Below are 22,246 nucleotides of genomic sequence, written 5' to 3' on the forward strand. Positions count from 1 at the left end.
ATCAAGCATCCAGGGGGTTCCAGTCCAGAAGGTTCTCCTCCTGGAAGGACAGACAGGGCAGGTAGGTCACTGAGGCTCAGGCTACTTGTAGGCTGTGCCATACTGCAGGCTTTGAAACACCTCACTGTCCAGAGGCTCACTGCTGCATGACCCCAGGGCATCCCTGGGATCACACCACTGGGCACAGGCCGGGGCCATTAGCCAGGTCATGGCCAACCAAGAAAGGCATGGCCCAGATGCCATGTACACCACTGCAAACCTGGCAGTCACATAGTCTACCACGTGGGCATGGGGGCATGCGTGCAGGCACCCTTTCCAATGAAACACACCGTCACAGCCTGAGCCACATGCCACTTTTTAAATTTGAGTAGCAGGTCACCATCCGTACTCTGCATGTCTCCCACACACAGAGTCAGCCACACTTGAACAATCGAGTCATGTGTTGCCCTCTCCATTGCTTGGGCCCAAATTCCACCACCCTGGAGGTGACACAGTAGTTCCAAGCAGCTGAAGCAAAATCCCGGAACAGGTCCTCAACAGCTGACTTTTCCCATCTCAGGGGGCCACCCTTCCTGACACTTGATGTCAGAGATGAATTGATCCACAGCAGGATAATGAACTGCCCCCTTAACCCAAAGCCCACAAGTCCCAGGGCACGACCTGCAGCACAACTACATCTGAGGGCCCAGAGCTCGCCTTGACCAACCCAGGAAAAGCTCTTGGCAGCCTCCACCAGGCTCCAGGGAGACACACTGGGATGGCCCATGGCTCAATAGGACGGTTACATTCCAGGAAATGGGTGGGGAGCCGCGACGCTATGCCCAAGACCCAACCCTAACATTCCATTCACACCACACTCTGGGGACTGAGAGCTCCCATGCGACCCCTGTGGCACCCAGGCCCTCTGGACCCCTCGTGGTGGGCAGTCCTTGAAACTGACCCAAAGCACCCGAGTCTCAGCCCCTAGAAAGCTGCCCTTGCCTGGGGCTGACAGAACCTTTCCTGCCTGGACAGCGATCACCCCGCGGGGCCAGGTATCCTGCCTCCTTGGGTCCCTAATTCCAAAAAGCTACCCTCCTGGAGAGCCATCTCTCGGAGGTGGGAATTCAGGTCAAGCTGCCTGAAACCCTAGTATTGCAAAGGCTGAACCTCGACGAACCCACCGCGGCCTGGCTAATGGCCCATGACCCCAGCAGGATTCACTCACCTATGCCAGTCAATGCCAGGGGGCCCGCCTGGGAGGAAAAGCTCACTGAAAGACACAAGGGAGGAATGGGGGCTCAGGAAGGAGCCACCAATGTTTGTTCCCTATTTGGGAACACCTTTCCAACACCAAAGTCTGCAGGGTAATAGCCTGGGTGCCTCAAGGAAAACACAGAGAATAGGGTTAGGCCTCCTTCCAGATGCCCTTCAGGACCTCCAGGTCTCCAGCCAAAAATACAGTGGACCTGTTGGAGATCTCGGGATCCCAGTATCCTCTTCTAACATTCTCACCTAGGTTGGGCCTCAGCGTAATCCTATTGAGCATGATTTTTAAGTCATCACCTCTCTTCAGACAATATAAGGTTCTCATCATTGACCCAATCAAGGGCAAGCCCCTCCCCATGCATGCATCCAGCAGAACCTGGATGTGCTCACCACAGCACAGTGCAGGAGACCAGCGTGCCAGGGAGGATCTGAGCTTCAATGCACTGGAGGGATGAGCACCAGGCTGAAGGACACTGGCCTGGGGCCTGTGGGGGCCCAACACAACTCTTCTTCCAGGCTCACCATCTGGGGTGACAGCAGAAGGACATGTGTCCAACCAGGGCCTCACGTATCAGTGTGGGGAAGGTGGGTAGGGGATGCCCATGTGATGGAATCCACGCAGAACACTGATCCATCATGGAAACGGGGCACCGTTGACCCTCCTGGCCACCAAACCCTGGAAAGACAGGGAATATGGGTCACTGTGCTGGGGCAAGACCCCTGGGCAGTGCCCTAATGCAGGCCCCAAGAGCAACTCCACTGCTCGTGCCGGCTCCCCTGAACAACCCCAGGGCCGCACTGGGACCCTGGGGCATGGGTCAGAGCAACCAACCTGCTCATGGCCAACCAAGGAGTCTGACCCTGACACCAGGAGCCAATGCAGACCTGGCAGTCACAGAGCCTGCATGGTGGGTACTCACCCTGGTGCCCTCTCCAAGCACACACCAGAAATCAAAGCCTGGAGGCCTCCAGGGTCACGTGCTTTCTCTGGTGGGTCTTCATCTTGCCCTACACCTCCCACACACAGAGCCAGGTCACACTGGGCTAATCAGAAACCACATGGTGTCCTCTCCTTTCCTTGGGATCAAGACCCTTCCACCCTGGAGGTGACCCCGTGGCTCAGAAGTAGCCTGTGGGGCAAATTCCCAGAACAGGTCCCTGTACAACAGGACTTCCCACCTCAGGAGGACACCCTTCCTGCCACTGAATCTCAAGGAAGGGGTGACCCCAGCGGGATGTGAGCTGCCCCCTTGGCCCAAAGACCACAACTCCCAGGGCCGCCTGCAGCACCACCAGGCACCAGCCAGAGCTCAGCCTTGACACAACTGCATTGAAACAGTGCCTCCCCCTACCAGGCTCAAGGAGGTACCACTAAGATGGCCCATTACTCAACAGGGTTGGTCCCACTCAGGGCCACGGATGGGGTGCAGTCCTGAATATCTGGGGCCTGTCTACATGGGCCCAGTCACCACCACTGTCCAGGGAGGGAGAACTCCAGCTTGACTCCCAGGCTGCCCCAGAGCCCGTATTGCTCCCCTCATGTGGCCTGGGCAGTCCTCGAGGCCTGACCAGCCTACCGAGTTTCAGCTGGGAGGTGCTCTGTGTTGGGCTGAAGGAACTCTTTCTGCCTGGACCTCCATCACCTCTGCAAGGCTTTAGGAAATGCGTGCTGCTAGGGTCAGATTCCCAAGGAAGCGATGCTACTGGAGAAAAGTTCCCTCTCCGGTGGCACCCTGAGAAAACCCTAGTGGCCCTAAGGCTGACCCTCAATGGCCCCATGCTGCCTCATTCAGGGACCATGACCCCAATAGGATACACTCACCTATGCCGCTTAAGGCCATGGCCCCACCTGGACAGAAGAGCTCACTGAAAGACATGGGGGAGAATGGCGGCTCAAGAAGTAACCCCCAATATGCCCCATCCCCAGGGAACCAGACACCAAGCTCACACAGCTAAACTGGGCTGCCTTACAGAGGGGTGCAGAGATACATTGGGACCCCCCAAGTTGCCCTTCAGGGCCTCGAGTTCTCCAGCCCAAAATATAGTGGCCCTGCCAGGGATCTCAGGATCCCAGTGTCCTCTTCCAAAATTCTCACCTAGGCTGGGCCTCAGCGTAATCCTATTGAGCATGATTTTTAAGTCATCATCTCTCTTCAGGACAATATAAGGTTCTCATCATCGACCCAACCCAGGGGACCAACCCAGGGGACCAACCCACCTCACACATGATTCCATCGGGACCCGGATGTGCTCACCACAGCTCAGTGCAGGAGACCAGTGCACCATGAAGGACCTGAGCTTCAGAGCATCAGGGACTGGGCACCGGGCTAATGGCCACTGGCCCAGGAACAGCAGGTCCAATGCAAGCCTTCCTCCGGTCTCACCATCTGGGAGAGAGGTGGAGGACATGAGTCCAAAATGACCTCCATGTGGTAAGGAGGTAGCGGGGGTCAGTTCACCCTTGCTCATCCTCCATGGACGCATGTGATGAGATCCATGTGAAAAACGAACTTGTCACCAACATGGGGCACCCTTGTCCTTCCCTGCCACCAAACCTGGGAAGGACAAGGCAGGCAGGTCACTGGGCTCGGGCCAAATGCCCAGCCTGTGCTATACTGCAGGCCCTGAGAGCACCTCTACCCTCCAAGAGGGCTCCCCTGCATGACCCCAGGGCACGGGCCAGGGCCATTAGCCAGGTCATGGCCAACAAAGAAGGCTGGCCCAGATGCCACGTGCCACTGCAGTCCTGGCAGTCATGCAGTCTGCCCCTGGGTGTGGTGGGCTCACATCAAGACGTCCTCTACAAGCATGCACCAGAAATCGCAGCTTGGGGCTGCCGGGCCACATGCTTTCTCTGGTGGGTCACCATCCATGCTCTTCACACCTCCCACCACAGAGCTAGGCTACACTTGGCCAACTCAGAGCGACATGGTGCCCTCTCCTTTGCTTGGGCCCAAGACTCTGTCACCCTGGAGGCGATGCCATGGCTCAGAAGAAGCCTGAGCAACAAAATCCTGGGGCAGGTCCCTCGACAATGGGGCTTCCCACTTCAGGAAGCCACCCTCAAGGACATTTGACCTCGGAGATAGGGTGACGCCCAGCAGGATGCAGTTTTCCCTTGGCCCAAAGCCCACAAGTCCCAAGGCTGACCTGCAGTACAACCAGGTACCACCCAGAGCTCCACCTTGACCCAACCCCAGGGAAATAACGCCACCCCACACCAGGCTCCAGGAGATCCACTAGGATGCCCCATTGCTCAACAGGGATGGTCGCATTCAGGGTCATGGGTGGGGCACGATCCTTGAATCTCCGCAACCCAACCCCATTCACACACCACACTCCAGGGACCAAGAGATCCCCTATTACCCCAGTGGCAGCCCATAGCCCCTCTGGCCTCCTTCATGTGGCCTGGGCAGTCCTGAGACCTTATTGGAGTATCAAGTCTCAACTGGGTGCTGTCCTGCGTTGGGCAGAAGGAACCCTTTCCTGCCTGGACCACCATCACCCCTGTAGGGCTTCAAAGAAGGAGTCTTCCTTGGGTTAGATTCCCAAAAAAGCCATCCTCCAAGAGAACCTTTCCCTCCCAGGTGGAAATTCAGGTCTGCTCCCTGAGAAAACCCTTGTGGCCCAAAGGCTGAACCTCGGGGACCCCACACGGTCTGGCTCCTGACCAATGATCCCAGCAGGATCCACTCACCTATGCCAGTCAATGCCAAGGGGCCCTCCTGGGTGGAAGAGCTCACTGAAAGACACAAGGCGAGAATGGGGGCTCAGGAAGGAGCCACCAACATTCCCCACACCAGGGAACCAGAACACCACCAACCCCACACGGGGACCCTGAGCTGCCTCATGGAGGAGCACAGAGATAGGTTGGGCCACCTCCAGATGCCCTTCAGAGCCTCCAGGTCTCCAGCCCAAAATACAGTGGCCTGAATCTCATAATCCTCTTCCAAAATTCTCACCTAGGCTGGGCCTCAGCGTAATCCTATTGAGCATGATTTTTAAGTCATCACCTCTCTTCAGGACAATTTAAGGTTCTCATCATTGACCCAACACAGAAAACCCCTACCCGCACAAACATCCAGTGGAACCCGGATGTACTCACCACAGCTCAGTGCAGGAGACCGGGTGCCAGGAAGGGCTGGAGTTTCAAGGCACTGGGGCTAAGCGCCTGGCTGATGGACACTAGCCCAGGAAAAGTGGGCCCAACGGAAGTCTTCCTCCAGTCTCATCATCTAGGGAAACACATAACCACCCTCCATGCAGAGAAGGGGGCAGCTGGTGCCAGCTCATGCTTGCTTGTCTTCCATGGACACATGTGATGAGATTCATGCAAAATACTGACTCGTCACCAATGCAGGGCACCCTTGGCTCTCCCTGCCACCGAACCCGGGAAGGATAAAGCAGGCAGGTCACTGGGCTTGAGCAAAACACCCAGGCTGTGCCATACTGTAGGACCCGAGGGCACCTCCACTGCCCCAAACAGCTCTCCTGCACTAATTCAGAGCTGCCCTCACCATTGGGCACAAGCACGGGCCACCAGCCAGGTCACAGCTAACCAAGGAGGCTAGCCCATATGCCAGGCGTCACTGCAGACTCTGCAGTGGCATAGCCTGCTCCTGGGTATGGTGGGCGCGCATATAGGCACCCTCTCCAAGCCTACACCAGAAATCACCTCCTGGGACTTCAGGGCCACTTGCTTTCTCTGGTGGGTCCCCATCCATAGTCCATACACCTCCCAGACACAGAGCCAGCCACACATGGCCAATCGGGAGCCACATAGTGCCCCCTCCTTTGTTTAGTCCCAAGATCCCACCACCCTGGAGGTGACACCATGGCTCCTAAGCAGCCTGAGGAAAAATTCCCAGTCTAGGTGCCTCAACAGTGGGCCTTCCCACCTCAGGAGGCCACCCTTCATGAAACTCAACCTCAGAGAAAGGGTGACCCCCAGCGGGATGTGGGCTGCCTCTTGGCCCAAAGCCCACGAGTCCCAGGGCTGACCACAGCACCACCAGGTACCAGCCAGAGCTCCACCTTGACCCAACCCCAGGAAAACAACGCCGACCCCCACCAGGCTCCAGGAGACCCACTGGGATGACCCACTGCTCAACAGGGATGGTCATTCAGGGCCATGGGTCAGGTGCGATCCTTGAATCTCCGCAACCCAACTCAATGGGCCCATTCACACACTCCGGGGGCCAAGAGCTCCCCTGTTACCCCATGGTTCCCTGTAGCCCCTCTGACCTCCTTCATGTGGCCTGGGCAGTCCTCGAGGCCTTACCAGAGCACCAATTCTCAAGGGGGCGCTGCCCTGCATTGGGCCCTGAGTTGGGCAGAAGGAACCCTTTCCCGCCTGGACCACCATCACCCCTGTAGGGCTTCAGGGAAGGCATCCTCCTTGGGTCTGATTCCTAAAAAAGCTGCCCTCCTGGAGAACTCATCTCTCCCAGGTGGGAGTTCAGGTCGGTTGCCTGAGAAAACCCTTGTGGCCCAAAAGCTGAACCTCAGTGACCCCACACTGACTATCTAATAGCCCATGACCCCAGCAGGATGCACTCACCTATGTCGGTCAATGCCAGGGGGCCCACCTGGGTGGAAAAGCTCACTGAAAGACACAAAGGGAGAACGGGGGCTCAGGAAGGAGGCTCCAACGTGTCCCGTCCCTGGAGACCCAGAGCCTAGATACCAAGCCAGTACAGGGAGGCTGGGCTGCCTCATGGAGGAGCACAGAGATACAGTTGGCTCCACCAGATGCCCTTCAGGGCCTCCAGGTCCCCAGCCCAAAACACAGGAGCCCTGCAGGGGGCTTCAGGATCCCAGTGTCCTCTTCCAAAATTCTCACCTAGGCTGGGCCTCAGCGTAATCCTATTGAGCATGATTTTTAAGTCATCACCTCTCTTCAGAACATTATAAGGTTCTCATCATTGACCCAACCTAGGACAATCCCTCCCCACACTTGCATTCAGCAGGACCAGGATATGCTCACCACAGCTCAGTGCAGGAGACCAGGGCGCCAGGAAAGGCCTGAACTTCAGTGCACCTGGGGCTGGGAACTGGCTGACAGACACTGGCCCAGAGCCATTGGGCCCAATGCAAGTCTTCCTCCATGCTCACCATCTAGGGGTACAGGAGGAGGACATATGTCAAAATAGGGCCTCACATCTCCATATGTAGAAGGCATAAGAGATACACACGTAAAGGATTCCATGTGGAACACTGACCCATCACGGATGCAGGGCACCCATGGCCCTCCCCTTCACCATACCCTGAAAAAACAGGGCAGTCTGCCTTCCCTGTGACCGCTGTGCATGAGCCACGGCCACCAACCCGCTCCCAGCCAACCAAGGAGGGTAGCCGGAAGCTACGCACTGTTGCAAACCTGGCAGTTACATAGCCTGCCCCTGGATGTGGTGGGCACCCACCAAGGTGCCCTCTCCAAGTGTGCACTGAAAATCACAGCCTGGGGACCCAGGCCACGAGCTTTCAGTGGTGGGACCCCATCCACATCCCACACACCTCCCAAACACAGAGCTGGGACACACTTGGTCAATCAAGGGCCACATGGTATCTTCTCTTTTCCTTGGTCCCAAGACCCCATCACCCTGGAGGTGACCCCATGGCTCAGAAGAAGGTGGGGTGGCAAATTCCCAGTACAGGACCTCTGACAGTGGGCCTTCCCACCTCAGAATGCCACTGTTACTGTCTCTCAAATTTGGAGAACAGGTTACCCCCAATGGGATGCAGGCTTCCCCCTCAGCCCAAAGCCCACAGATCCCTCCCAGGGCTGGACTGCAGCACCAGCAGGCACCAGCCATTTCTCAGCCTTGACCCAACCCCATTGAAACTGCACCACACCCCACCAGGCTCAATACGTGCCACTGGGATGGCCAGTTGCTCAACAGGGTCAGCCCCATTCAGGGTCACAGGTGGGATGAGATCCTTGAACCTCTGTGACTCGACCCTGTCACCACACCCCTGAAACAAGTCTGGGGACTGAGAGCTTGTACGTAACACTTGTGGCACCCCGGAGCCCTTCTGGCCCCCATCATGTGGCCTGGGCAGTCCTCAAGACCTGACCCACACACCAAGTCTCAACTGGGCGATGTCCTGCACAGGGCTGAAGGAACCCTTTGCTATCTGGACCATCGTCACCCCTGCAGGGCTTCAGGGAAGGCATCCTCCTCAGGTAAGAGTCCCAAGGAAGCTGCCCTCCTGGAGAAATCATGCCTCCCTGGTGGGAATTAGGGTTGGCTCCCTGAGGAAACCCTCACGGCCCGAAGTCTGACCCTTGGCAACCCCAAGCAGCCTGGCTCATGGACCATGACACCAGCAGGATCCACTCACCTATATTGCTCAATGTGAGGAGGACCCCCTTGGCAGAAGAGCTCACTGAAAGACAAAAGGGGAGAACCGGGGCTCAGGGAAGAGCCACCCACATGCCCCACACCCAAGGAACAACACCACCAAACCCGCACAGGGAGCCTGGGCTGCTACACAGAGGAGCACAGAGAAAGATCTGGGCCACCTCCAGATGCTCTTCAGGGCCTCCAGGTCTCCAACCCAAAATACAGTGGCCCTGCCAGAAATCTCAGGATCCCAACATCCCCTTCCAAATTTCTCACTTAGGGTGGGCCTCAGCGTAATCCTATTGAGCATGATTTTTAAGTCATCACCTCTCTTCAGGACAATATAATGTTCTCATCATTGACCCACCCAGGGCACCCCCCTTCCTGCTTATGCATTCAGTGGAACCCAGATGTGCTCACCAAGAGCTCAGTGCAGGAGACCAGGGCACCAGGAAGGGCTGGAGCTTCAGCGCACCGAAGGTTGAACACCTGGCTGATGTACACTGGCCCAGGAAAAGCGAGCCCAACAGAAGTCTCACCATCTGGGGGAACACGTGGAGGACATGTGACCACCTCCATGTGGAGAAGGGGGTGGTGGGTGCCAGCTCACATTTGCTCCTGCTCCATGGACACATATGATGATATTCATGAAAAATACTGACTCGTCACCTATGCAGGGAACCCTTAGCACTCCCTACCACCGAACCCGGCAAGGGCAAGGCAGGCAGGTCACTGGGCTCAGGTAAAACGCTTAGGCTATGCTGGACTGCAGGACCCGAGAGCACCTCCACTGGCCAAATCAGCTTCCTCACAGCACCCCAGAGTTGCCCTGGGAACACTGGGCACAGGCCCAGGCCACCGGCCAGGTCATGGCCAACCAAGGAGGCTGGCCCAGATGCCATGTGCCACTGCAGACCTGACAGTGGCATAGCCTACCCTTGAGCCTGGTAGGTGGGCGTACAGGCACCCTCTCCAAGCGTGCACTGGAAATCATAGCCTGGGGCTGCAGGGCCACTTGCTTTCTCTGGTGGGTCCCCATTCATACTCCTCATACTTCCCAGACACAGAACCAGTCACACATGGCCTAACTGCAGCAACATGGTGCCCTCTCCTTTGCTTGGTCCCAAGACCCGGCCACCCTGGAAGTGACACCATGGCTCCCAAGCAGCCTGAGCAACTAATTCCCAGTACAAGTGCCTCAATAGCGACTGTTCCCAACTCAGGAGGCCAACCTTCACGACACTTGACCATAGAGAAAGGGTGGCCCCCAGCTGGATGTGGGTTGCCCCTTGGCCCAAAGCCCATGAGTCCCAGGGCTGACCTGCAGCACCATGAGGTACTGGCCAGAGCTCTGCCTTGACCCAACCCCAGGAAAACCATGCCACCTCCCACCAGGCTCCAGGAGACCCACTGGGATGACCCATTGATCAACAGGGACGGTTGCATTCAGGGCCATGGTGTGGTGCAATCCTTAAATCTCTGAGACCCAACCAAATGGGCCAATTCACGCACCACACTCTGGGGACTAAGAGCTCCCCTGTTACCCCTGTGGCACCTCGTAGCCCCTCTGGACCCCCTCATGTGGCCTGGGCAGTTTTGGAGGCCTTACTGGAGCACTGAGTCTCAGCTGGGTGCTGCCCTGCATTAAGCAGAAGGAAGTTTCCTGCCTGGACAACCATTACCCTGGCAGGGCTTCAGGGAAGGCGTCCTCCTTGGATCCAATTCCCAAAAAATGTTGCCGTCCAGGAGAACCCTTCCCTCCCAGGTGGAAATTCAGGTCTGCTCCCTGAAAAAACTGTTGCTCAAAGGCTGAATCTCGGGGACCTCACATGGTCTGGCTCATGACCCGTGACCCCAGTAGGATCCACTCACCTATGCCAGTCAATGCCAGGGGGACCTCCTGGGTGGAAGATCTGAAAGGCACAAGGTGAGAACAGGGGCTCAGGAGGGAGCCACCAATGTTCCCTGCCCCCAGGGAACTGGAGCGCCAACACCAACCCCTCACAGGGAGCCTGGGCTGCCTCACAGAGGAGTGCAGAGACAGGTTGGGCCACCTCCAGATGCCCTTCAGAGCCTCCAGGTCTCCAGTTCAACATACAATGGTCCTGCAAGGGACCTCGGGATCCCAGCATCCTCTTGCAAAATTCTCACCTAGGCTGGGCCTCAGCGTAATCCTATTGAGCATGATTTTTAAGTCATCATTTCTCTTCAGGGCAATATCAGGTTCTCATCATTGACCCAACCCAGGGAACCCCCTCCCCCGCCAAACATCCAGTGCAACCCAGACGTGCTCACCACAGCTCAGTGCAGGAGACCAGGGTGCCACAAAGGGCCAGAGTTTCAGCACACCAGGGGATGAGCTCCTGGCTGACACTGGCGTGGGGCCTGTGGGCCAATACAAGTCTTCCTCCAGGCTCACCATCTGGAGACACAGGAGGAGGAAATGTGTCTAACCAGGGCCTCACACATCAATGTGGAGAAAGGGCTAAGGGATACTCATGTGATGGGATCCATGCTGAACACTGACCCACACGGACACTGGGTACCCTTGGCCCTCCCTGCCACCAAACCCTGGAAAGACAGGGCAAGCATGTCACTTGGCTCAGGCAAAATGTCTGGGTTGCACCCTACTGCAGGCCCCAAGAGCACCTCCACTGCCCGGGCCTGTTCCCACACACAACCCCAGGGCCACACCGGGGACACGGGGCAGAGGACAGGGCCACCAACCAGCTCCTGGCCAACCAAGTATGTTGGCCCAGAGGCCAAGAGCCACTGCAGATCTGGCAGTCCTGCACCTAGGCGTGGTGGGCACTGGCCGTGGTGCACTCTCCAAGCCTAGGGGCCTCCAGGGTCACATGTTTTCTACGGTGGGTCCCCATCCATGTCCTGCCCAACTCTGACACACAGAGCCGGGTCACACTCAGCCCATCAGGAACCACATGGTGTATTCTCCTTTCCTTGGGCTCAAGACCCTGCTACACTGAGGTGACCCCCAAGACTCAGAAGCAGCCTGGGCAGCAAATTCCCAGAACAGGTCACTCAACAGCAGGTCTTACCACCTCACGAGGACACCCTTTTCACCACTGGACCTCAAGGAAGGCTTGTCCCCAGCAGGATCAGAGCTGCTCCCTTGGCCCAAAGCCCACAAGTCCTAGGCCCTGCAGCACCACCAGGTGCCAGCCAGAGCTCAGCCTTGACCCAACCTCATTGAAACAGTGCCATTCCCCACCAGGCTCAAGGAGGTGCCACTAAGATGGCCCATTGCTCAATAGGGTTGGGTCCCATTCAAGACCATGGGTGTGGAACATTCCTTGAATCTCCACAGCCTGACTGTGTGGGCCCAGTCACTCACCCCTCTCCAGGGAAGGAGAACTCCAGTGTGACTTCCAGGGCACACTACATCCCCTGTTCCTGCCCCTCTCCCCATGTGCCCTGGGCAGTACTCCAGGCCTGACCTGGCCACCGAGTTTCAGCTGGGAGCTGCCCTACATTGGGTTGAAGGAACTCCTTCCTGCCTGGACCACTGTCACCCCTGCAGGGTTTCAGGAAAGATGTGCTCCTTGGGTCAGATTCCAAAGGAAGCAGCCCTCCTGGAGAAACCATCCCTCCCTGGTGGGGAGTAGGTTGGCAGCCTGAGAAAACCCTAGTGGCCTGAAGGCTGAATGTCGTGGACTCCATGCTGCATCACTCATGGCCCATGACCAAAACAGGATGTCCTCACCTATGCTGCTCAAGGCCGGGGGGACCACTTGGACAGAGGAGCTCACTGAAAGACACAGGGGAGAGTGGGGGCTCAGGAAGGAGCCTCCAACGTGCCCTGTCACCAGAGACCTGGAGCCCGGATACCAAGCCAGCGCAGGGAGCCTGGGCTGCCTCACAGAGGAGTACAGAGACAGGGTTGGGTCCACCAGATGCCCTTCAGGGCCTCCAGGTCTCCATCCCAAAATACATTTGCTCTGTCAGGGACCTCAGAATCCCAGTGTCCTCTTCCAAAATTCTCACCTAGGCTGGGCCTCAGCGTAATCCTATTGAGCATGATTTTTAAGTCATCATCTCTCTTCAGAACAATATAAGGTTCTCATCACTGACCCAACCCAGGGCACCCTCCTGCCCCCCATGCATGTATCCAGCAGGACCCAGATGGGCTTACCACAGCTCAGTGCAGGAGCCAAAGGCTCCAGGAAGGTCCTGAGCTTCAGCGCACTAGGGGCTGGGTGCCTGGCTGACTGACATTGGCCCAGGGATAGCGGGCCCAACACAAGTTTTCCTCCAGGGTCACCATCTGGGGAGACAGGAGGAAGACGTGTCAAAACTGACCTCCACGTCGGAAAGGGGGTTGGGGGTGCCAGCTCACCCTTGCTCGCCCCCCATGGACACATGTGATGAGTTCAATGTGAAATACTGACTCGTTAAGTACGCGGTGCACTGTTGACCCTCCCTTCCACCCAACCCAGAGAGGACAGGGCAGGTAGGTCACTGGGTTTCAGCAAACACCCAGGCTGCATGACACTGCAGGCCCTGAGAGCACCTCCACTGTCCCAAACGGCTCCCCTGTATGACCCCAGGGCTGCACTGGGACTGTTGGGCACAGACCCAGGCCACCAGCCAGGTCACGGCCAACCAAGGAGGCTGGCTCAGATGTCACACCCTGCTGCAAACCTGGTAGTTGCATACCCTGCCGCCGGGCATGAAGGGCATGCATCCAGGCACCCTCTCCGAGTGTGCAACAGAAATCACAGCCTGGTGCTGCAGGACCATGTGCTTCCTCTGGTGGGTCCCCATCCATACTCTGCAAACTCCCACACATAGAGACAGCCACATGGCCAATCAGGAGCCACATGGTGCCCTCTGCTTTGCTTGGGCCCAAGACCCTGCCACCCTGGATATGACCCCAAAGCTTAGGAGAAGCTTGAGCAACAAATTCCTGGGACACGTCCCTCGACAGCAGGCCTTCCCACCTCAGGAGGCTACCTTTCCAGACACTTGACACTGGAAAAAGGGTGACCACCAATGGCATGTGGGTTCCCCCTTGGCCCAATGCCCATGAGTCTCAAGGCTGACCTGCAGAAGCCACCAGGTGCTGGCCAGAGCTCTGCCTTGACCCAATCCCAGGGAAACAATGCCGCCTCACCTCCACCAAGCTCCAGGAGACCCACTAGGATGGTCCATTGCTCAACAGGGATGGTCCTATTCAGGGCCATGGTGGTGCACAATCCTTTAATCTCCACGACCCAACCCAAGAGGCCCATTTGTGCATGACACACCAAATACTGAGAGCTCCTATGTGACCCCCATGGTACCCAGAGCTCCTCTCTCCCCTTCATGTGGCCTGGGAAATCCTCGAGGCCTGACCCGAGCATCGACTCTCAGCTATGAGCTGCCCTGTGCAGGGTGGAAGAAACTCTTTCCCGCCTGGACCACCATCACGCCTGCAGGGCTTCAGGGAAGGTGTCCCCCTTGGATCCAATTCCCAAAATAGCAGCCCTCCTGGAGAACCTACGCCTCCCCAGTGGTAATACAGGTCCATTCCCTGAGAAAACCCTCGTGGCCAGAAGGGGGACCCTTGGTGACCCCACGTGGCCTGGTTCATGGCCCATGACCCCAGCAGGATCCACTCACCTATGCCCGTCAATGCCAGGGAGCCCACCTGGGCAGAAGAGCTCACTGAAAGACACAGGGAGAACCGGAGCTCAGTAAAGAGCCACCAACGTTCCCTGGCCCAGGGAACTGGAGCACCAACACCAAGCCCACAAAAGGAGCCTGGGCTGCCTCACAGAGGAGCACAGAGACAGGTTGGGCCACCTCCAGATGCCCATCAGAGCCTTGAGGTCTCCAGCCCAAAATACAGGGTCCCTGCAAGGGACTTCGGGATCCCAGTGTCCTCTTCCAAAATTCTCACCTAGGCTGGGCCTCAGCGTAATCCTATTGAGCATGATTTTTAAGTCATCACCTTTCTTCAGAACAATATAAGGTTCTCATCATTGACCCAACCCAAGGCACCCCACTCCCTGCACATGCATCCAGCAGGACCAGGATATGCTCACCACAGCTCAGTGCAGGAGACCAGGGCACCAGGAAAGGCCTGAGCTTCACTGCACCGGGGGCTGGGAACCTGTCCGACAGACACTGGACCAGGGTCATTGGGCCCAATGCAAGTCTTCCTCCGGGCTCACCATCTGGGAGTACAGGAGGAGGATATGTGTCCAAATAGGTCCTCACATCTCCATATGGAGAAGGGGTAAGAGATACCCACGTAATGGGTTCCATGTGGAACACGGACCCATCACGGATGCAGGGCACCCTTGGCCCTCCCCTGCCCTGAAAAAACAGGACAGTCTGCCTGCCCTGTGACCACTGGGCATGGGCCACAGCCACCAACCAGCTCCTGGCCCACCAAGGAGGGTAGCTCGTAAGCTACGCACCATTGCAAACCTGGCAGTCACATAGCCTGCCCCTGGACATGGTGGGCACATGCTGAGGCACCCTGTCCAAATGTGCACTGAAAATCACAGCCTGGGGACCTGGGCCACATGCTTTCACTGGTGGGACCCCATCCACATCCCACACACCTCCCCAACAGACCTGGGCCACACCTGGCCAATCAAGGGCCACATGGTATCTTTTCCTTTCCTTGGGCCTAAGACCCCACGACCCTGGAGGTGACTACATGTCTCAGAAGAAGCCGGGGCGGCAAATTCCCAGTATAGGACCGTAGACAGTGGGCCTTCCCACCTCAGAATGCCACTGTTAACCATTACTCAAACTCGGAGAATGGGTTACCACCAGTGGGATGTGGGCTACCCACTTAGCGCAAAGCCCATGGGTCCCAGGGCTGGCCAGCAGCAGCACCAAGCATCATACAGATCTCAGCATTAGCTCAACCGCATTGAAGCTGCACCACACCCCACCAGGCTCAATACGTGCCACTGGGATGGCCTGTTGCTCAACAGTGTTGGCCCCATTCAGGGTCACAGGTAGGATGAGATCCTTGAACCTCCACAACCCGATCCCATCACCACCCCCACGAAACAAGTCTGGGGACTGAGAGCTCCTGCATGACAGCCATGGCACCCCAGAGCCCTTGTGGCCCCCATCATGTGGCCTGGGCAGTCCTCAAGGCCTGACCCGCACATCAAGTCTCAACTGGGTGATGTCCTGTGTGGGGCTGAAGGAACCCTTTGCCATATGGACCATCGTCACCCCTGCAGGGCTTCAGGGAAGGCATCCTCCTTGGGTAAGATTCCTCGGGTAAGCTGACCTCCTGGAGAAACCATCCCTCCCTGGTGGGAATTCAGGTCAGTTCTCTGAGGAAACCCTCAGGGTCTGAAGTCTGACCCCTGGCGAACCCATGCGGCCTGGCTCATGGCCCATGACGCCAGCAGGATCCACTCACCTATGTTGGTCAATGCCAGGAGGCCCCCCCTTGGCAGAAGAGCTCACTGAAAGAAACAAGGGGAGAACGAGGGCTCAGGGAGGAGATACTGACGTGTCCCGTCACTGGGGAACAGGAAGGCCAACACCAAGCCCGCACAGGGAGCCTGGGCTGCCTCATGGAGGAGCACAGAGAAAGAGTTGGGCCACCTCCAGATGCCCTTCAGGGCCTCCATCCAAACCAAAATATAGTGGCCCTGCTGGAAATCTCGGGATCCCAGCATCTTCTTCCAAAATTCTCACCTAGGTTGGGCCTCAGCGTAATCCTATTGAGCATGATTTTTAAGTCATCACCTCTCTTCAGGACAATATAAGGTTCTCATCATTGACCCAACCCAGAGAACCCCCTCCCTGCACAAACATCCAGTGGAACCTGGATGTGCTCACCACAGCTCAGTGCAGGAGACCAGGGCGCCAGGAAGAGCTGGAGCTTCAGTGCACCAAGGGTTGAGCACCTGGGTGACGGACACTAGCTCAGGAAAAGCAGGCCCAATGGAAGACTTCCTCAATTCTCATCATCTGGGGGCACAGGTGGAGGACATGTGACCACCCTCCATGTGGAAAAGGGGGTGTTGGGTACCAGCTCATGCTTGCTTTCCCTCCATGGACACGTGTGATGAGATCCATGCAAAATACTGACTCATCACTGACGCAGGGCACCCTTGGCCCTCCGTGCCACCAAACCCAGGAAGGACAAGGCAGGCAGGTCACTGGGCTCAGGCAAAATGCCCAGATTGTGCTGTATTTCAGGCCTGGAGAGCACCTCCACTGCCCAAAACAGCTCCCCCATATGACGCCAGGGCTGCCCTGGGACCACTGGGCACAGACCCGGGCCACCAGCCAGGTCATAGCCAACCAAGGAGGCTAGTCAATGCCAGGGTACCCACCTGGGTGGAAAAGCTCACTGAAAGACACAAAGGGAGAACAGGAGCTCGGGAAAGAGTCACCAACCTGTTCAGTCTCTGGGGTACCAGAGCACCAGCACCAAGCCTGGACAGGGAGCCTGGGGACCTTCATGCAGGATTGCAGAGGCAGGGTTGGGCTCCTACCAGATGCCCTTTCAGGGACTCCAGGTCTCCAGCCCAAAATATAGTGTGGCTCTGCCAAGGACCTCAGAATCCTATCGCCCTCTTCCAACATTCTCACCTAGGCTGGGCCTCAGCATAATCCTATTGAGCATGATTTTTAAGTTATCACCTCTCTTCAGAAGAATATAAGGTTCTCATCACCAACCCAACTCAGGGCACCCCCCTCCCCACACATGCATCCAGCGGGACCTGGTTGTGCTCACCACAGCCCAGTGCAAGAGACTAGGGAACCAGGAAGGGTCGGAGTTTTGGTGCACTGGGAGCTGAGCACCTGGCTGATGGACACTGGCCCGGGGGCCTTCGGGCCCATCGCAAGTCTTTCTCCAGGGTCACCATCTGTAGGGAAAGGAAGAGGACATATGTCCAACCAGGGCCTCATGTATCAATGCAGGGAAGGTGGTTAGGGGATACCCTTGTGATGGGATCCTTACAGAACACTGACCCAACACGGATGTGGAGTGAGCACCGTTGGCCCTCCCTGCCACCAAACCCTGGAAAGACAGGGCAAGCGGGTTACTGGGATCGGGCGAGAGGTCTGGGCTGTGCCCTACTGCAGGCCCCAAGAGCACTTCCACTGCCCGGGCCGGATCCCCCGAGCAACCCCAGGGTCGCACTGGGACCAGGGCAACCAACCTGCTCAAGGTTGGTTGAGTCAAGGAGGCTGGTCCTGGTGCCAAGAGCCACTCCAGACCTGGCAGTCACAGAGCCTGCCCTGGGCATGGTAGGGCCACCCTGGTGCCCACTCCAAGCACACACCAGAAATCAAAGTCCGGGGGCCTCCAGGGCCACGTGCTTTCTCTGATGAGCCCCATCCATGCCCTGCACACCTCCCACACACAGAGCCGGGCCACACTCAGCCAATCAGGAACCACATGGTCCTCTCCTTTCTGTGGGCTCAAGACCCTGCCACCCTATAGGTGACTCCATGGCTCAGAAGCAGCCTAGGTGGCAAATTCCCAGGACAGGTCCCCTTGACAGCAGGTCTTCCCACCTCAGGAGGCCACTCTTCCCACCACTGGACCTCAAGGAAGGGATTACCCCAGTGGGACAGGAGCTGCCCCTTGGGCCTAAAGCCCATGAGCCCCAGGACCGGCCCACAGCACCACCAGGCAACAGCTGAGTCTTGACCCAACTGCAGTGAAACAGCGCCACCCCCAACAGGCTCAAGGAAGCGCCACTAAAATGGCCCATTGCTCAACAGGGCTGGTCCCATTCAGGGCCGTGGGTGGGGCGCATTCTTCGAATCTCTGCAGCCTGACTGGATGAGCCCTATCACTCACCCCTCTTCGGGGAAGAACTCCAGCATGACCCCCAGGGCACCCCAGAGCCCCTGTGGCCTCCATCATGTGGCCTCGGCAGTCCTCGAGGCCTGACATGCCCACCGAGTTTCAGCTGGGAGCTGCTCTGTTGGGCTGAAGGAACCCTTTCCTGTCTGGACCGTCACCCTGCAGGGCTTCAGGAAATGTGTGCTCCTAGGGTCAAATTCCCAAGGAAGCGATCCTCCTGGAGGAATCATCCCTCCCGGTGGGTATTCGGTTGGCTCCCTAAGAAAACCCTAGTTGGCCCAAAGGCTGACTCTCGATGACTCCATGCTGCCTCACTCATGGCCCATGACCCCAACAGGATGCACTGACCTATGCCGCTCAAAGCCAGGGGCCTCACCTGGGCAGAAGAGCTCACTGAAAGACACAGGGAAGAAGGAGGGCTCAGGAAGGGGCCATCAAATTGCCCTGTCCCCGGGGAAGTGGAGCACAGACACCAAGCCTTCAAGGGGAGCCTGGGCTGCCTCACGAAGGAGTACACAGACAGCGCTGGGCCCCCACAAGATGCCCTTCATGTTCTCAAGTTCTCCAGTGCAAAATAAGTGTGGCCTTGCTAGAGATCTTTGGATCCCCGCATCGTCTTCCCTAATTCTTACCTATCCTGGGCTTCAGTGTAATCCTATTGAGCATGATTTTTAATTCATCACCTTTCTTCAGAACAATATAAGGTTCTCATCATCAGCCTAACCCAGGGCACACCCCTCCCCACCCATGCTTCTAGCAGGACCCCGATGTGCTCACCTTGGCTCAGTGCAGGAGCTGAGCATGCCAGGGAAGGCCCAAGCTTCAGCGCACTTGGAGCTCGGCACCTGGCTGACTGACATTGGCCCAAGAACAGTAGGCCCAATGCAAGTCTTTCTTCGGTCTCACCATCTGGGGGACAGCAGGATGGTATGTGTCCAAACTGACCTCCATGTGGGGAAGGCAGTAGGGGGTGGGAGCTCACATTTGCTCGCCCTCCATGGATACATGCGATGAGATCCATGTGAAGTACTGACTCGTCACCAACGCAGGACACCCTTAGCCCTCCCTGCCACCAAACCCTGGAGGAACAGGGCAGGCAAATCACTGGGCTCAGGCAAAATGCACGGGTTGTGCCATACTGCAGGCCCCGAATCCATCTCCACTGCCAAAGATGGCTCCCCACACGACCCCAGGGCCTCCCTGGCACAAGTGGGCATGGGCCAGGGCCATGAGGCAGCTCATGGCCAACCAAGGTGGCTGGCCCAGATGCCACACACCGCTGCAGACCTGGCTATCGCATAGTCTGCCCCTAGGCGTGTTGGGCACGCATCAAGATGCCATCTCCAAGTGTGCGTGGAAACCACAACCTAGAGCTGCAGGGTCACATGCTTTCTCTGGTGGGTCACCATCCATACTCTGCCCACCTCACACACACAGAGCTAGGCCACACTTGCCCAATCCGGAGCAACATGGTGCCCTCTCCTTTGCTTGTTCCCAAGACCCCATCACCCTGGAGGTGACGCCACGGCTTAGAAGCAGCCTGAGCAGAAAATCCTAGGACAGGTTCCTCGACAGCAAGCTTTCCCACTTCAGGAGGCCACCCTTTACGACACTTGACCTCGGAGATAGGATGACCCCCGGGGGATGCAGGTTGTCCCTTGGCCAAAAGCTCACGAGTCCCATGGCTGACCTACAGCACTACCAGATGCCAGCCAGAGCTCCACCTTAACCCACTCACAGGGAAACAACTCCGCCCATCAGCCTCCAGGAGACCCACTGAGATGGCCCATTGCTAAACAGGGACAGTCGCATTCAGGGCCATAAGTGGGGCACAATCCTTGAATCTACACAATCCAACACCATGGGTCCATTCATGTACCACACTCTAGGGACTGAGAGCTCCCCATTATCCCCGTGGCACTCTGTAGCCCCTCTGGCCCCCCTCATGTAGCCTGGGCAGTCCTCAAGACCCTACCACAGCACCAAGTCTCAACTGGGCACTGTCCTGCTTTGGGGAGAAGGAACCCTTTCCTGCCTGGACCACCATCACCCCTTCAGGGCTTCAGAGAAGGTGTCCTCCTTGGGTTTGATTCCAAAAAGGCTGCCTTCCAGGAGAACCCTTCCGTTTCAGGTGGAAATTCAGGTCTGCTCCCTGAGAAAACCCTTGTGGCCCAAAGGCCGATCCTCGGGGACCCCACATGGTCTGGATCATGATCCATAACACCAGCAGGATCCACTCACCTATGTCAGTCAATGCTAAGCGGCCCTCCTAGGTGAAAGAGCTCACTGAAAGACAAAGGCAAGAACAGGGACTTAGGAAGGAGCCACCAACATTCACTGCCCCTGGGGAACCGGAGCACCGACACCAAGCCCACACAGGGAACCTAGAGCACAGAGATAGGTTGGACCACCTCCAGATGCCCTTCAGAGCCTCCAGGTCTCCAGTCCAAAATACACTGGCCCTGATGGGGACCTTGGGATCCCAGCACCCTTTTCCAAAATTCTCACCTAGGCTGGGCCTCAGCGTAATCCTATTGAGCATGATTTTTAAGTCATCACCTCTCTTCAGGACAATATAAGGTTCTCATCATTGACCCAACCCAGAGAACCCCCTCCCCACACAAACATCCAGTGGAACTCGGATATGCTCACCACAGCGCATTGCAGGAGACCAGGGCACCAGGAAGGGCTGGAGCTTCAGTGCACCAAGGGCTAAGCACCTGGCTGATGGACACTGGCCCAGGAAAAGCGAGCCCAACAGAAGCCTCACCATCTGGGGAAACAGGTGGAGGACACTCCCTCCATGTGGAGAAGGGAGTGTTGGGTGCCAGCTCATGCTTGCCCCCCCTCCATGGACACATGTGACAAGATCCATGCAAAATACTGACTCATCACCTTTACAGGTGTCTCTCCCTGCCACCGAAGCTGTGAAGGATGAGACAGGTAGGTCACTGGGCTCAGGCAAAATACCCAGGGTATGCAGGACTGCAGGACCTGAGAGCACTTCCGCTGGCCAAAACAGCTCCTCCACATGACCCCAGGGCTGCCCTGGGACCACTGGGCACAGGTCCGGGCCACCAGCCAGGTCACAGCCAACCAAGGAGGCTGGCCCATCTGCCATGCACCACCTGGGCATGCGGGGCATGCGTACAGGCACCCTCTCCATGCAGGCACCAGAAAAGAGAGCCTGGGGCCTCAGGGCCACTTGTTTTCTCTGGTGGGTCCCCGTCCATACTCCACATACCTCCCAGACGCAGAGCCAGTCACACATAGCCAATCTGGAGACTCATGGTGCCCTCCCCTTTGCTTGGTCCCAAGACCCCGCCACCCTGGAGGTGATACCATGACTCCCATGCAGCATGAGCAACAAATTCCCAGTACAGGTGCCTCAGTAGTGGGCCTTCCCAACTCAGGAGGCCACCTTTCACACTTGGGTGGCCCCCAGCGGGATGTGGGCTGCCCCTTGGCCCAAAGCCCATGAGTCCCAGGGCTGACCTGCAGCACCACCAGGTGCCAGCCAGAGCCAACCTCGACCCAACCCCAGGGAAACAACCCACCCCCACCAGGCTCCAGGAGACCCACTGGGATGGCCCGTTGCTCAACAGGGATGGTCACATTCAGGGCCACGGGTAGGGTGGGATCCTTGAATCTCTGCTACCCAACCCCATGGGCCCATTCACACACCATACTCCAGGGACCAAGAGCTCCCTTGTTACAACATAGCACCCCGTAGCTCCTCTGGTCCCCCTTATGTGGCCCTGTTCTCATCATTGACCCAACCTAGGGAACCCCCTCCCTGCACAAACAACCACTGGAACCCAGATGTGCTCACTACAGCACAGTGCAG

General features: G+C 57.4%; 1 protein-coding gene and 12 non-coding genes across 54 annotated transcripts in view; all 13 read right to left on the bottom strand.

Annotated features, from left to right (window-relative positions):
- LOC103885667 overlaps nt 1-22,246 on the bottom strand; it is a 94,117-nt gene that overhangs the window by 10,125 nt on the left and 61,746 nt on the right. For 17 of the 42 annotated variants that reach the window (XR_004185257.1, XR_004185256.1, XR_004185274.1 and 14 more), the window contains 8 exons: nt 10,467-10,507; nt 9,015-9,136; nt 8,593-8,637; nt 7,235-7,365; nt 6,809-6,853; nt 5,354-5,483; nt 3,071-3,114; nt 1,675-1,924 (listed from right to left, as the gene is read on the bottom strand). Coding sequence is in view for 7 of the 42 variants with exons in the window: in XM_031668949.1 (XP_031524809.1) it covers nt 1,208-1,252; nt 1,639-1,773; nt 3,071-3,114; nt 3,467-3,635; nt 4,946-4,990; nt 10,890-11,016 (565 nt within the window). In the remaining 35 variants the exon portion in view is untranslated. The other 25 variants (XR_004185240.1, XR_004185241.1, XM_031668949.1 and 22 more) reach the window with 14 other exon arrangements.
- On the bottom strand, nt 1,502-1,582 carry LOC116276099. The gene has a single exon (XR_004185544.1). It is a non-coding gene; the product is annotated as a small nucleolar RNA SNORD115 (small nucleolar RNA).
- LOC116276083 lies at nt 3,352-3,433 on the bottom strand. Its single transcript, XR_004185528.1, has one exon. It is a non-coding gene; the product is annotated as a small nucleolar RNA SNORD115 (small nucleolar RNA).
- LOC116276084 lies at nt 5,218-5,299 on the bottom strand. The gene has a single exon (XR_004185529.1). It is a non-coding gene; the product is annotated as a small nucleolar RNA SNORD115 (small nucleolar RNA).
- On the bottom strand, nt 7,098-7,179 carry LOC116276089. The gene has a single exon (XR_004185534.1). It is a non-coding gene; the product is annotated as a small nucleolar RNA SNORD115 (small nucleolar RNA).
- LOC116276082 lies at nt 8,878-8,959 on the bottom strand. The gene has a single exon (XR_004185527.1). It is a non-coding gene; the product is annotated as a small nucleolar RNA SNORD115 (small nucleolar RNA).
- Nucleotides 10,753-10,834, bottom strand: LOC116276100. Its single transcript, XR_004185545.1, has one exon. It is a non-coding gene; the product is annotated as a small nucleolar RNA SNORD115 (small nucleolar RNA).
- LOC116276094 lies at nt 12,604-12,685 on the bottom strand. The gene has a single exon (XR_004185539.1). It is a non-coding gene; the product is annotated as a small nucleolar RNA SNORD115 (small nucleolar RNA).
- LOC116276088 lies at nt 14,501-14,582 on the bottom strand. Its single transcript, XR_004185533.1, has one exon. It is a non-coding gene; the product is annotated as a small nucleolar RNA SNORD115 (small nucleolar RNA).
- LOC116276070 lies at nt 16,276-16,357 on the bottom strand. The gene has a single exon (XR_004185516.1). It is a non-coding gene; the product is annotated as a small nucleolar RNA SNORD115 (small nucleolar RNA).
- LOC116276113 lies at nt 17,179-17,260 on the bottom strand. Its single transcript, XR_004185557.1, has one exon. It is a non-coding gene; the product is annotated as a small nucleolar RNA SNORD115 (small nucleolar RNA).
- LOC116276115 lies at nt 19,039-19,120 on the bottom strand. The gene has a single exon (XR_004185559.1). It is a non-coding gene; the product is annotated as a small nucleolar RNA SNORD115 (small nucleolar RNA).
- LOC116276072 lies at nt 20,915-20,996 on the bottom strand. Its single transcript, XR_004185517.1, has one exon. It is a non-coding gene; the product is annotated as a small nucleolar RNA SNORD115 (small nucleolar RNA).

Source organism: Papio anubis, chromosome 7, assembly GCF_008728515.1.
Source record: "Papio anubis isolate 15944 chromosome 7, Panubis1.0, whole genome shotgun sequence".
Taxonomy (NCBI): domain Eukaryota; kingdom Metazoa; phylum Chordata; class Mammalia; order Primates; family Cercopithecidae; genus Papio; species Papio anubis.